This window comes from Neomonachus schauinslandi, chromosome 5, assembly GCF_002201575.2.
Source record: "Neomonachus schauinslandi chromosome 5, ASM220157v2, whole genome shotgun sequence".
Classification (NCBI taxonomy): domain Eukaryota; kingdom Metazoa; phylum Chordata; class Mammalia; order Carnivora; family Phocidae; genus Neomonachus; species Neomonachus schauinslandi.
The window spans coordinates 96,494,097-96,506,736 of record NC_058407.1 but is presented as its reverse complement, the minus strand read 5'-3'; the positions used below and the strand labels follow the sequence as shown (position 1 = coordinate 96,506,736).

The 12,640-nt window shown below is 60.5% G+C and overlaps 2 protein-coding genes across 6 annotated transcripts in view; one reads left to right on the top strand and one right to left on the bottom strand.

Moving 5' to 3' along the window:
* Positions 1–2,418: 2,418 nt before the first annotated feature.
* GAPDH (glyceraldehyde-3-phosphate dehydrogenase) lies at positions 2,419–6,596 on the top strand. Its single transcript, XM_044914949.1, has 11 exons — positions 2,419–2,482; positions 2,749–2,789; positions 4,462–4,561; positions 4,650–4,756; positions 4,877–4,967; positions 5,094–5,209; positions 5,308–5,389; positions 5,600–5,751; positions 5,856–5,934; positions 6,035–6,216; positions 6,320–6,596. Exons 2-11 carry the CDS (start codon positions 2,767–2,769, stop codon positions 6,387–6,389), a joined length of 1,002 nt encoding a protein of 333 aa, XP_044770884.1. The 5' UTR covers positions 2,419–2,482; positions 2,749–2,766; the 3' UTR covers positions 6,390–6,596.
* A 1,851-nt stretch (positions 6,597–8,447) lies between these two features.
* IFFO1 (intermediate filament family orphan 1) overlaps positions 8,448–12,640 on the bottom strand; it is an 11,421-nt gene continuing 7,228 nt past the window's right edge. For 2 of the 5 annotated variants that reach the window (XM_044914944.1, XM_044914945.1), the window contains exons 7-10: positions 12,562–12,640; positions 12,192–12,287; positions 9,630–9,760; positions 8,609–8,717 (exon numbers count right to left, since the gene is read on the bottom strand). In XM_044914944.1, coding sequence (XP_044770879.1) covers positions 8,612–8,717; positions 9,630–9,760; positions 12,192–12,287; positions 12,562–12,640 — 412 coding nt within the window. In that variant the 3' untranslated portion in view covers positions 8,609–8,611. Of the gene's footprint in view, positions 8,718–9,629; positions 9,761–12,191; positions 12,288–12,561 lie in introns of all 5 variants that reach the window. The other 3 variants (XM_044914947.1, XM_044914948.1, XM_044914946.1) reach the window with 2 other exon arrangements.

The following is a 12,640-nucleotide window of genomic DNA, read 5'->3' as shown; positions in this document are numbered from 1 at the left end:
CGGTGGGTGGCGAAACACATAGTGTTTAGTCTCCGGATCAGCGCGCTCCACCTGGGGGCGGTTTTGCCCTCCAGGAGACATTTGGCAATACCTAGAGATTTTTTGTCATCACAACCTACGTGGGAGGGATGCTGTCTATCAGCATCTAGTGGGGAGAGACCAGGGATGTTGCCAGATACGGTATCATGCAGAAGACAGACTCCACAACAGAATGATTCAGCCCAAAGCGTCAATCTGTGGTGCTGAGGTGGAGAAACCCCTCTCCAGACCAGGGTCTAGTCTCTGTGCTCCCCTCCCCCATTTGTGCTCCCTAAGCCCGACTCTGGGACAGGTGACCACCAGACTGATGGAAGATCAGGTCCCCTCCACCATCTGTGGAGACCGTCTGCCTACCAAGGCATTGCTTGACTGTACGGGGTCTGTGGGAAGTCAGCACCTCACGCAGGCACTGCTTTAGCCTGCCCACCCCCTCAGCTCCCCAAGTCTGCTCTGCTGAGTCACCTGGACCAGGAGGCAGTGAGCATGCTCTCATGAACACACTGGTGTCTTTGCTGTCATGATGACGGCAGGCTGCATCCATAATGCTCCATGGGCACTGAGCTCCCTTTTTGGCAGAAGACACTAATGAGAAAGGACATGCATGTGGCAAAAGGGAAGATGGGAGCTCAGCCACACATTCTAGGTAGTGTGGGAGCATGGAGGGGCTTCTAAGGGAAAGGGTTAATGGTTCTGGTTGAGCCTGAGCAGGAATGGAAAGGTTAGCAGCTGAGTCCCTACCCCAGGCTCCAGCCCATTGCTTGTGGCGCTTCCCACCTCCCATCACCATTAGGTGCCCTCTGGCTCTGCTCTTGGGGTTTGTGAAAAGCCTGGGAACCAACCATGCACATGGCTGGCAGGCAGACATAGATTTGGCTCTGGGGCCCCAAGGAGGGAGGGCAGTCCCAGAAAGGGCAGGGACTGGGGGGTGGGAGTCGGGGGTGCAGGAGAGCGCGTTCTCTGCCTTTTAAGCAAAGGTTATCACCAGGCGGGCTAAACTTAGCACAGGCTCTTCAGCTAGAAAAGGGGGCTGGTCTCAGGTTACGCTGGGCCAGCAAAGAGGCCCCTGGATCCCCAGCCCCCAGCACCTGCTGATGGGCCATGTCCATTCTACCCCACCCCCTTCTAAACCCTCGTTCTCGGCTCAAGCGTTCTGAACGGAGCCCTTCCATCCTCAGCTGGCAAAACCTGCGCAGCTGGGGCTCCGGACTGTTGGAGGAGAATGGATCCCTCCTTCTACCTCGCGTGGGGCTGGGGCCGGTTCCCACTACGTGCCCAAGATCTCCTAATTCTTTCCCTCTTCTGGACTCCTCACCCTGCCCCCAACATCCCCGGGGCACGCAGGCAGGGAAGGGGAGTCCCTGGCTCTGGGGCTGGCCGGCACGTCCCAGGATGGGGAGGGACTTCCGCCCTCACGTCCCGCTCTCTGGCCGGGGTGGGGACGGTGAAAGGGGCACTGTCTCCCGGCCTGGGCGGCACAGCACTCAGGTCTCCCATCAGCGACTCTGTGGGAGGCCTCCGGCCTTGCGTCCTCCCCCTGCGGCCCAGCCCCGCCTGGGGGAGAGCAGCTGGTGCAGCTGGTGCACACAGGGCCTGGTTTGTCCGCCCCAATTATCAGCTCTCCGGGCTGCCCGAGCTTGCAGGACAGCGTGACCTTCAGTGCAGAAACCTCCCCCCACCCCCCAGCCACCTCCCGAGCCTCCTTCCTCTCCAGGTCCCCACTGCCCAGTGCCAGCCCAGGCCCCCGGCCCAGGGAGGCCAGGAGCCAGGGCCTGGAGAGGGGGAAGTGGGGGCTGGGCAGAGCCCGGCAGGAGGCGGGTGGACCCCTCCCGGGCCTTTTCCTCTGCAGTTCCTCCGCCACTACCGAAGAGCCTTGAGGAGAAGTTCCTCAGCCTTCCCGCCTCTCGGCCTCTGAAAGAAAGGGGATGGGGGTGGACGCGTGCAACCGCGAGGGGTCCCGGCTCCGGCTCCAATTCCCCATTCCACCCAGCTCCCAAAGTCCTCCCGTTTCATCTGTGCAGCAATTTTAATGGCCCTGGCTCCCGTAGGCTTTCCGTTGTCACCAGGAGCCTGGTCCTGGGGTCCACAGTCCCTGCATGGCCACAGGATGCCCACGAGTGCCGTTAGCGATCACCTCCTCCCCTGGGCTGGTCTCAGTCCCCTCCCCCACTCCGTCCCTAGCCCACACGCTCGGTGCGTGCACACGGGAAGCAGCAGGCGGGTCAAAAAAAAATTGGGCCCGGCTACTCGCGGCTTTACGGGCGCACGTAGCTCAGGGCCTCCGCGCCCTTGGGCCCCGACTGGGCGAGCCGGCGGGAGGCGGGGCCCGCGCCCCCACGCCGCCTCCCGCCCCGCCCCGGCGCTATAAATTGAGACTGCAGCCTCCGCTGGCGCTCTCTGCTCCTCCCCGTTCGACAGGTAGCCGCATCTTCTGGTGCAGTGCCAGGTAAAGCCCGGCCAAGCCAGACGGAGGGGAGCCGCGAGAGACCCGGGCACGGCTGCGAAGGGGGCCCGGGGTGCTCGCGCACCCGGGTTGGGCTGCGTGGCCGCGGGTCGGGCGTGCCCGGCCGGACCTCCGCATTGCAGGGGTGGGAGGACGGACGTGCCCGAGCGCGGGGTGGGAATGGAGGCCTGGGGGGAGGGGAGGGCAGCGGCCGCACTGCAGCCGCCGCCCGCCCCCGCGCTCTAATGCTCGCCTTCCTCTCTCCGCAGCCGCGTCCCCGAGACACGATGGTGAAGGTCGGAGTGAACGGGTGAGTTCGGGGCTGGGGTGGGGCATCGAACCCTGCGGCCCGGGCGAGCGCGTGGGTGGGGGACGCGAGTGCGGTGGTCCTACCCCCCCCCCGCAAGGAGAACTCAAGGTCGGCGCTCTGACCTGACGGAGGCCCCCGCCGCAGAGGGCCTCGTGGCGCCCACCCCATCACCGGCTGTGGCGCCTCCTGCAACGCCGCCCCTGCGGGTTCGAGGCGCCCGCAGCCTTCCCTCCCACCTGCCTGCGATCCGCGGCAGCGCCGCCTTCCCGGCTTAGGAGCCATCCCTTTAATCCCCCGGCCGGGGCTTCTTTCTTTGCTTTCGCGCCCTGCGGGGTCACGTGCCGGCGAGGCGCCCCTCCCCCCCCCCCCCCCCCCCCCACCTCGCCGGCGCGGTGCCGGGCTCCCGGGCCTCGGCTGGGTGCGCAGCCCGCCGGCACCGCTTGTTTGCGGTAATTCAGCCGCCATGTTGCAACGGGGAAGGAAATGAAGGAACCACCGTTACGAAACGGTCCGTAGCTTTTCTCCGTTCCTCCTTCCTCGCCTATGACTAAGCCTCCTCGGCCTGCCTCGGCGGGGTGGAGTCGCCTCTGTCCCGTGAGCCAGGTGAGGCAAGGCTTCCGGCAGCCTTGCTCTCGAAAGAGCTGGACTTCAGAACTCTGAGGACACACCATCCGCTAGGCTGCCAACCAGATTTCCCTCAGGGCTGCCCTTCCTACAGGAGCCTCTGGTGAATCAGAAACCTGGCTTTAGGGGAGTCCTGTCTTTTTCCTCTTTTTCTTTTTTTTTTTTCCTTTCTGCGGAGAGGTGTGGTAGCTGCAGCTTAGTGCCGTGCTGGGGGAGCTGAGTCATGGGTAGTTAGAAATTTTCCACCACAAAATGGCTCCTGTGGCGGCAGCCCCTTCCATCACACTGGCCCTCCTCGAAGAAGCGCTCTTCTTCCTTCGATGCCTAGAGCTGACCCAATCCTAACGGCCAAGGCTATAAAGGTCACTGGGAGGATTAGGTGTCTGTGAGCCTTGGGAATCCTGCCCTTCTCGCCAGACCATCTTCCAGAAATCAGATCCCCACTCCACTCTAATCTGGGGTTAAATATAGCTGCCTGACCTTTCTGCAGCTGGGGGCCTGGGCTGCTTCTCTCTTTTACCTCTCACACGCGCGCACACATCTGTTGCTTTTGCTCCTGATTTTTAGAAGAGGGCTTGCGAGGACAGGTAGCTTAGCACACTAGAGCCCTGAGATTAGGGGGTGGGAAGTGCTCCTTTTTCCCCTCTTTCCATTGTGGAGGAAGGGATGGGCTTTCCCCATCCAGTTAATTTCTGACCTTTACTCCTGCTTTTTGAGCTTGGTGTTGCTAAGTGTGCAAGTCTCTGCTGCCCAGAGGGTGTATCCTGAAGCTGGGCCAGACCATGCCCTGCACTGCTGTTTCTCCTGGTAGGACTTGGAGATGCTGGGGAGTTGGGCAAGTGTTTGAACCCAGTCACCTCTTGGGCAGGCTGTAAAGCCAGGTTGTCCTGGCGGGGTTGCGCAGGATAAAATTAGACCTCCTGGGACTTTTCCTGGTGGCCAGGAAGTGCCATCCTCTAACCCCTGAAAGAGGAGGAGTTGGACTGCTTCCATGCCCAGGAGGATTCCCCCCCCCCACTCATTCCTTCTTGCCCCTTGCCTTTCTCAGATTTGGCCGTATTGGGCGCCTGGTCACCAGGGCTGCTTTTAACTCTGGCAAAGTGGATATTGTCGCCATCAATGATCCCTTCATTGACCTCAACTACATGGTGAGTGCTGCCCCTGCAGGTGTCAGAGCTCTGCAGAGCCTGGCTGAAGTGCAGCCCCTCACTGCCCCCCCCCCCCCCCCCCCCCCAGGTCTACATGTTCCAGTATGATTCCACCCATGGTAAATTCCACGGCACAGTCAAGGCTGAGAACGGGAAGCTTGTCATCAATGGAAAGTCCATCTCCATCTTCCAGGAGTAAGTGTGGAAGACGGAACAGGAAGAACTTTGCTTTGAGGGAGGTACTAGGATGGGAGGACCACCTTGGGTACGTAGTACCTCATGTCCCTGAACTTGGCGTCTTGTCTACCCTTGTAGGCGAGATCCCGCCAACATCAAATGGGGTGATGCTGGTGCTGAGTATGTTGTGGAGTCCACTGGGGTCTTCACCACCATGGAGAAAGCTGGGGTGAGTGCCAGGGAGACTAAAGATGGGAGGGGTTGACCCTGGGATTTGGTACAGTGGGAAGCATGGGGACTGCGGGCTTAGACCAGGAAAGGGAGGGCCTGGATTGTCATGATTCCTCTGCTGCAGGCTCACTTGAAGGGCGGGGCCAAGAGGGTCATCATCTCTGCTCCCTCTGCCGATGCCCCCATGTTCGTGATGGGTGTGAACCATGAGAAGTATGACAACTCTCTCAAGATTGTCAGGTAAGCTTGGCAGAGGGGAGAGGAGTGGAGAAGTGGCCAGATAATAACTGTGTGATAAGATGGACCTGCTTGCCCTTGATGTGCGTTCCTCTTTTCAGCAATGCCTCCTGCACCACCAACTGCTTGGCCCCTCTGGCCAAGGTCATCCATGACAACTTCGGCATCGTGGAGGGACTCATGGTACGAGTGCTGGGGAAAGTGCGCAGAGCCCATTGACTTCTCACCCAGGACTACGTCTTTTTCTCTGCTTAGGATGTGGTCCTGGGCTGGGGGGGTGCCACGGGGCACTGGGGGTTCCAAGGTCAGGTCACTCTGCCCCTTAATTCTCCCCAAGGGTGGGTGAGGTGACGAGTACCGCACAGGCCCTCACTCCTTCCCCCGTGCTCACAGACCACCGTCCACGCCATCACTGCCACCCAGAAGACCGTGGACGGCCCCTCTGGGAAGCTGTGGCGCGACGGCCGAGGGGCTGCCCAGAACATCATCCCTGCTTCCACTGGCGCTGCCAAGGCTGTGGGCAAGGTCATCCCTGAGCTGAATGGGTGAGGCTCCTGGCTGCTTTCCTGCTCTGGGGGTCTTGGGGGGGGGGGCTCGGGGGGGGGGGGGTTCCCCTTGTTGACCCCCCCCCCCCCCCCCCAATCTGTAGGAAGCTCACTGGCATGGCCTTCCGTGTCCCCACCCCCAACGTGTCCGTCGTGGATCTGACCTGCCGCCTGGAGAAAGCTGTAAGTGGGGGTCGGAGAAGGTGGTGCGCCTAGGGATGGGCGTCTGGGGGAGACCGGCAGGATTGGAACCTGAATAACCATCTCGATTTTACCTTGTCAGGCCAAATACGACGACATCAAGAAGGTGGTGAAGCAGGCGTCAGAGGGCCCCCTCAAGGGCATCCTGGGGTACACTGAGGACCAGGTTGTCTCCTGCGACTTTAACAGCGACACCCACTCCTCCACCTTCGATGCCGGGGCTGGCATTGCTCTCAACGACCACTTTGTCAAGCTCATTTCCTGGTATGTGGCCAGGGTGGGGCAACACCTGGGGAAGTGGCGAGCGTCGGGCGCCCTCTGGTGGCCGGTTCGGGAAAACAGCCCTTCACGCTTGATCTCCTTCCAGGTATGACAATGAATTCGGCTATAGCAACCGGGTGGTGGACCTTATGGTCCACATGGCCTCCAAGGAGTAAGAGCCCCCTGGACCACCAGCCCCAGCAAGAGCAAGAGGAAGAGAGAGGCCCTCAGCTGCTGGGGAGTCCCTGCCCCAACTTACCCCCAAAACACTGAGAATCTTCCGACCTCCTCTGTTTCCATCCCAGACCCCCTGAAGAAGGGGAGGGGCTTGGGGACCCCTACCTTGTCATGTACCATCAATAAAGTATACTGTATCCAGCCAACTCTTTGGGATTTTTAGCTTATTCTGAGGTCTGGGATAAAGGGGAGGGGAGCTAGGCTGGGTGCCAAAGAGAAACCAATCTTGTAGACAGTACCCAAGAAAGGCCCAGCATACCCCAACCAGGCATAAACTCCCATGTCTTGGGCCTAACCGAGAGCATCCCTCACTAAGGTGTGTGCACTGCACTCCTAAGAGCCATTGGGATTGGTCTTCACTTTGGCTTAGTATCCCTCCAGGGCCCCTAGGTGCTACATGACCCAACATGATGTCAGAGGGCAAGTCCCGTTTTGTCACCAGGTGACCTGGCTCCCTCTGTCTGAAAGCCGTTCTGTCTGCAGCCACCTGGAGGGTAACCTTGGCCCGGGAAGTCGCGCTCTGGAACTGGGCTAGCAAGTCCTGCGGCCTTGACTGGCTCCCGGGCTGCGGAGAAGTCTGCACTGTCACTTGCCTAGTGTGCCCTAGTTCCTCGTCTGTGAAATGATAGGCCAGGCCCAGCCCCTCTGGGTCCTCTAGAAGGATTCTTTTCGGTCGGCTGAGCACTGTAGCCCATGACCAGGAGCGCGAGGGTGACCCCCACCGCCAGGACTTCCAGGGGCATGGGAAGGGGAGCCAGCATCTGTGGGAGGGGGCTTCAGGGGCGGCGCACAGGCCGCCAGCCACGTGGGCAGAGGCCCTGCGACTGGGGCAAGTTACAACCTCCCCGGCCTCACTTGGCACCTGCCTGTGTGTCAGGTGATGAAGAGCAGGGCCTACCCCCCGCCCAGAAGGGATCGGGTAGCTGCCACCAGAAAGTGCTTGAAACAGTGACACGAAAGTGTTCGATAAATACTCTCCAGTTTGATTATTATTAAAGATTCCATTCCAATGTCAGCCCAGCCTCCCTCAGGCAGGCAGACTGATGTGATGTGTCCTCATTCGCGCGCCCCCAGGATCCCCCAAGCTTTTCCAAGTCCGGACATCTTAGCCTGCTGCTCTCAGTGCGTGACAGACACGGAGGAGGCGCATCTTCAGCTGAGATGCTTGAAGAGACGGAGACCCTGAGCGCACGCATGCACGCACGCACAAGGAGCTTCACCTTTTTCTCTGCCACTCAGCGCTGACTGGAAACAAGCAGGGGCTTCCATCTCCCTCCACGACGCTGCACCCAGTCATTCCCAGAAGCCGCCCAGATAGGCACTAAGGCCCCCTGAAGGCAGGCACTACCCGAGGGAAGGGCGGCCACCACATCGCTTCCATCCCCGGGCCGACGGCCGGCCAGGAGCACTAGGCCGACGGAGGGAGGACAGAGCGACCTGCCCAGGCCATCCTCCCACCTGCGCCACGGGGAGGGGGGGGGGGCGGCCCTCTCCCACAGCATGTGTTGCACAAGCCATGCAACGTCCAGCCTCACCCACTTCATACCAGTGCCTGGACCAGTTAGCACCAGTACAGAATCAGACCGTAAGCTGGCTTGAGGCCACAGAAACGGAAGGAAGATCTGATGATCACATTCCTTACTCAGTGGACAAAGTAAGGGGCCACGATCGCTCTGGCAGCATTTTAAAGATGAGAAAGTAGGGGCGCCTGGGTGGCTCAGTCGTTAAGTGTCTGCCTTTGGCTCAGGTCATGCTCCCAGGTACCTGGGATCAAGCCCCGCATCGGGCTCCCTGCTCCACGGGAAGCCTGCTTCTCCCTCTCACTCTCCCTCTGTGCTCTCTCTCTCTCTCAGGTAAATAAATAAAATCTTTAAAAAAAAAAAAAACATGAGAAAGTAGCAGCCACCCACGCATGAAGGCGGGAGAGCCCCGGCTGTGGTGGGAGTCACCTGGGACGGGCGGGCTAAGCCTCGCTCCAGACACCTTAGAACCCTGGAGGCCAAGGTCACAGGCAGGAAGCCCGAGGAAGGAGCGCCCCAGTCCCCAGGGGCAAGGCTTGGTGCGGCGGGACGGATGATGTTCCCCTTCTGTGAACCCCCCCACCCCTCTGCCTTGGTGAGTTCCCAGCACAGTGGGGCCCCAGGGCGCTGGAGGCGGGTCCCTATCTCATGGAGCTATCAGATGAGACATCTCGATCGGAGTCCTCAGCCTCGCTTGGCGGCGGCGGTGGGTCGCTAAGCGGGACCGCAGTGAAAGCAGGAGACTTTCTAGAAAAAAACACCAGCTGTCACCCTGGGGCAGGCAGGAATCCTGATGAGGAGGGCATTCCTCTCTCCCGTGGCCTTATTCTCGTGCAGGCTGGTGAACATCATCTCAGGCAAGGACAGGAGGGCCCCCTGGGTGAGGGTGGACGCAGGGTGAGGGAAGCTGGGAAGGGGAAAGAAAGCTCTCGCACCCCGTCCTGTTGGGGGATATGGTCCATGTCTTTATCTTGGAGACTCTGGGAGGCTCAGAGTCCAGAAATATCTCAAATCACAGGAGCACACCTGGGTGGCTCAGTCGGTGCCTACATCTGACTTTGGCTCAGGTCATCAAATCCGGGTCCTGCTTCTCCCTCTTCCTCTGCCCCTCCCCCCACTCATGCTTTCTCACTCTCTCTCTCAAATAAATAAAATCAAAAAAAGAAAAATATCTCAAATCACAGTATGAGAGATGTTACCTGAGCCCGAGTGCACAGGCTTGATGGCCCCAGCTTTATGTCTATCTGTAGTATTTTTGTGACTTTTTAAAATTGACTTTTTTGTAGAGACAGAACTTACACAGGGTCAAATGCACCAACTGTGGCCCTGACTTTAGATAAAAATCGGCCCCCACACCTCTTCTGTCCCTTGGCAGTTTTGAGCTGCTTCTAACCAGGGAAACCCCAGAGCTGGCGGCATTGGGAGGTGTTGGCCATCCAGCCACGAACGGACGCCCACCCATCGCCCCACTGCTGAAGGAGAGGAGGCTGCGGGGCTGGGCCAGACACACCGGGTGCCCTCCAACAGCCCCACATCGAGATGGGACTGAGTCTCGGGGTGCTCAGGGCTTGCCCACCGCGCCCCCTCCCTGCATGCGCCCCCGGAGGAAGACACATGGGGAAGGTGGGCCGGGCCCCAGCCCCCAGGAGAGGTCCTCACCGGTCTCCCGACTGGGTGATGAGCCGGCGACAGGTCTCCATCTGCACATCCAGGCCGCGCTTCATGCTGCACATCTCCATGTACTCGTGCAAGTGGCGGTTCATGTCATTCTTGGCCGTGGCCAGCTCCAGCTGTGGCAGGGGCAGGGCAGGGCTGAGCAGGTCAGCAGGGCCCCGGCCCCGCACCCCCAGCAGGCGAACACGCCAAAAACACCGCCGGGCGGGGGGGCCCAGGCGGCCGTGGGCAAAGGCTCAGATCTAAAAACCAGTCTGACCAGCCAGAAGGCACCCACTGTACTATCATTCCTAGTTTTCCCGGGAATCTCCGCCTGCAGAGGAAGGCGGAGGTCTCTGCTACGGGCCGCATTCTTGCAACAGAGCCTCCCTGACGAGAGGAACCCAAGTGTGGGCAGGACAGAGAGCCCGCGGCGGCTGTCTGTGCGCGCGGCCCGGCTCCCTCCCTGGGCTTCCCGCGGCCCCGTGCCACGCTGCACCCCGTCTGTCTCCCTCACTCATTTGGGTGCTTCTGGAAGGCCGGCCACGGCTCTTACTCATCTCTGCCTGTGCAGGCCCAGCACCACGCTGGGAAATGACTTCGTGAACTTCGAGAAGTGGTGACAAGGCTCGAGGCACAAAGGAGACCTGCCTGCCTGCTACAAGAGGCTCGACCCTCCCCTGATCGCCCTTGTCTCTCGTGTGAGCCGCTCGCAGAGCCGCACGGAAAGACTGCTGCCACCCCCAACGTCCTACTGCTTAGATGGATCCCAACTCAAGAAATGTTCCATGTCGGAAATGTGGCCTCAGAATCAAGGAAATACGGCCTCCCTCGCAGAGGGAGAGCTGAGAGGGGCCGAAGGCGGGAAAGATCTGGGCCAGAGACAATCTGCTGCCTCTCTTCGTTTTGGGTACAAAGGACAGGGGCCAAATGAGAGGCCAAATAAAACTGCTTGGAGGTGATTTGCTTGACTGCCTGGGAGCAAAGAGAAAGGGTAGGAAACTACCCGTGAATAATCCGAACTGGATAGAGGAAACCACCCAGAACTAATCCAAACTGGACAAGGAAAGGATGGGAACTCAGGGGAAAAAGTGAAGGGGTCACAGGGCCAGACGTTAGAGATGGTGGCCCGGGTGGCTCGGGCGCCCTGGTGGGGGCAGCTTGCACGGCAGCCCTGACTGCAGAGCCGGGCCGCGGGCCGCGCGACTGCTCAGCCGGGAAGAGGGTATGAGGTCACCTGCTCCTGCGCAGCCTGGTTGCCGCCCCCACCCCGGCTTCTCCAGCTCAGGCGGGCGGGAGGGGAAGGGGCTAGCTTCTGGAGCCCATCCCTCGCGAGGACGGGAAAGACGGAAATGAAGCAAATATATTCTATCCAAAGGCGAGGCTAGGACCGTCACCCGTGGCCTCTACACATCCGTACGTGTCCCCTTCCTTCACACGCGAGGGAGGGCGGCCACCCAGGCTCCCAGGTACCCAACAGCCTCCACTGAAAACCCGAGCCTCGCTGTGGGACCAGAGGGCCTGTGGGACCAGAGGGCCGGGTAGTGCTGGGACTCGGTGGGGAGGAAGGAGACAGGACGGCAGGAGCTCCCTCCCACCTTGCTTCCACCGGGGCCCTGGCTCTACTGCAGGCAATGGGCAATTCCCAGGGCCAGCCGTGCACCCGAAGCCCCCCGTTAGCTCTCCCAACACCTCTCCTAAAGCCGTCCTGCTGCAAGACAAGAGGGAGACCGCCGGGATGGGTGTCCGTGAGTGGACAGAGAGCGCCCCCCCCCCCTCTTCAGCGGGGAGCAGACATCCCGGCTGCAGGCCTTTAAAACTCAGCCTGTCTGCCTGGGCAAGAAACAAAAGCGGGTTTGGCTTCAAGGAGCAGGACCGGGTGGAATGCGCAAGTAGGAAAATCATCTGTCAACTTCCTTCTCGAAATGCCTGGCAGTGCGAGAGCAGCAAGGGTATAAACAGGTCACGTGGGCTTGAAAAGAGGCCCACGCAAGCCGGGGCACTCGGGGCTCAGGGAAGGGCCCTCTCCAGGGCCAGGAGGCCGCTGAGAGCCACGTCCCGCCCGCCCCGCCGCCCCTGGGCCCTGGCCCCACAAACCCACGGCCCGCGGCCCTGCAGACCTAACTCTAAGTTAGAACACCGGCTTCCCTTGCCCACCCAGGAAGCTCCCTCCGGGCTAGGGAATGACAACAGAGGGTCCTCCATCCACTGAAAGGCTGAGCTGAAGAAACAGCAAAGTTCGAGTCCACTTCTTAGTGGCCTCTGCTAGGGCACGGACAGTAAGCTTCCCAGGAGACAGGCACTGCCCTCAGCACTACCCGGGCCTCGTTTCATCGGGTGTCAGGCAAGCCTGTGAGGGAGGGACAATCAAGATCCCACCTGACAAAGAAACAGGCTCAGAGGGGGGAAGTAGCCCATTAGAAGTTGGAGGCGACAGGGCTGAGGCTGGAACCCACATCTGTCCGCCCCCAGAGCCTGACGTCTGAAGGCTCCACCCCCATAAGAGAAAGGAGAAGGCCCGGTGTCTGGGGTTCCCGGGGTTGTGGCTTCAGAAACCCCCAGCCTTACCTCTATCTGGTCAATGGTTTCCTGATATTCTTTCTCCCGGGTTTTGAACAGGGACTCCGTATCTTTAATCACCTTCTCCAAACTGTCTTCCTGCTGCTGGCGCAGAAAGGGAAGCAAGGGGGAGGCCAATGGGGAGGGTGGGATGGGGGCATTCCACAGGGCCAAGGCGGGGGAGAGAGAGAGAGTCCGGTTAAAGGAAACTGGAGAAAGCGCAGAGACAGGATAAAGGAAGAGGGGAGAAGCAGGGAGAGGATGGAGGCCACAGAGGGAAAGCAGCAAGGAGTGCAGGGAGGCGAGGGAGGGGACGGGGCGTCCATCTGAGGGGGCGGGCAGGACTGGCAGGGGCCCTGAGGCCGGGAGGGGCCGTTACCTCTCCCTGCGCCTCTGCGGCTGCCATGGCATAGCCTGAGAAATCCTCCCAAAGCAGCAGGGTCTCCTCAGTCTCCTCC

Excerpts from the sequence above, each read along its gene's own strand:
- GAPDH (XM_044914949.1), top strand. The coding sequence starts at position 2,767 with ATGGTGAAGGTCGGAGTGAACGG. Across the intron at positions 5,210-5,307 it reads AACTCTCTCAAGATTGTCAG|CAATGCCTCCTGCACCACCA; the intron begins GTAAGCTTGGCA and ends TCCTCTTTTCAG. Across the intron at positions 5,935-6,034 it reads CCTGCCGCCTGGAGAAAGCT|GCCAAATACGACGACATCAA; the intron begins GTAAGTGGGGGT and ends TTACCTTGTCAG.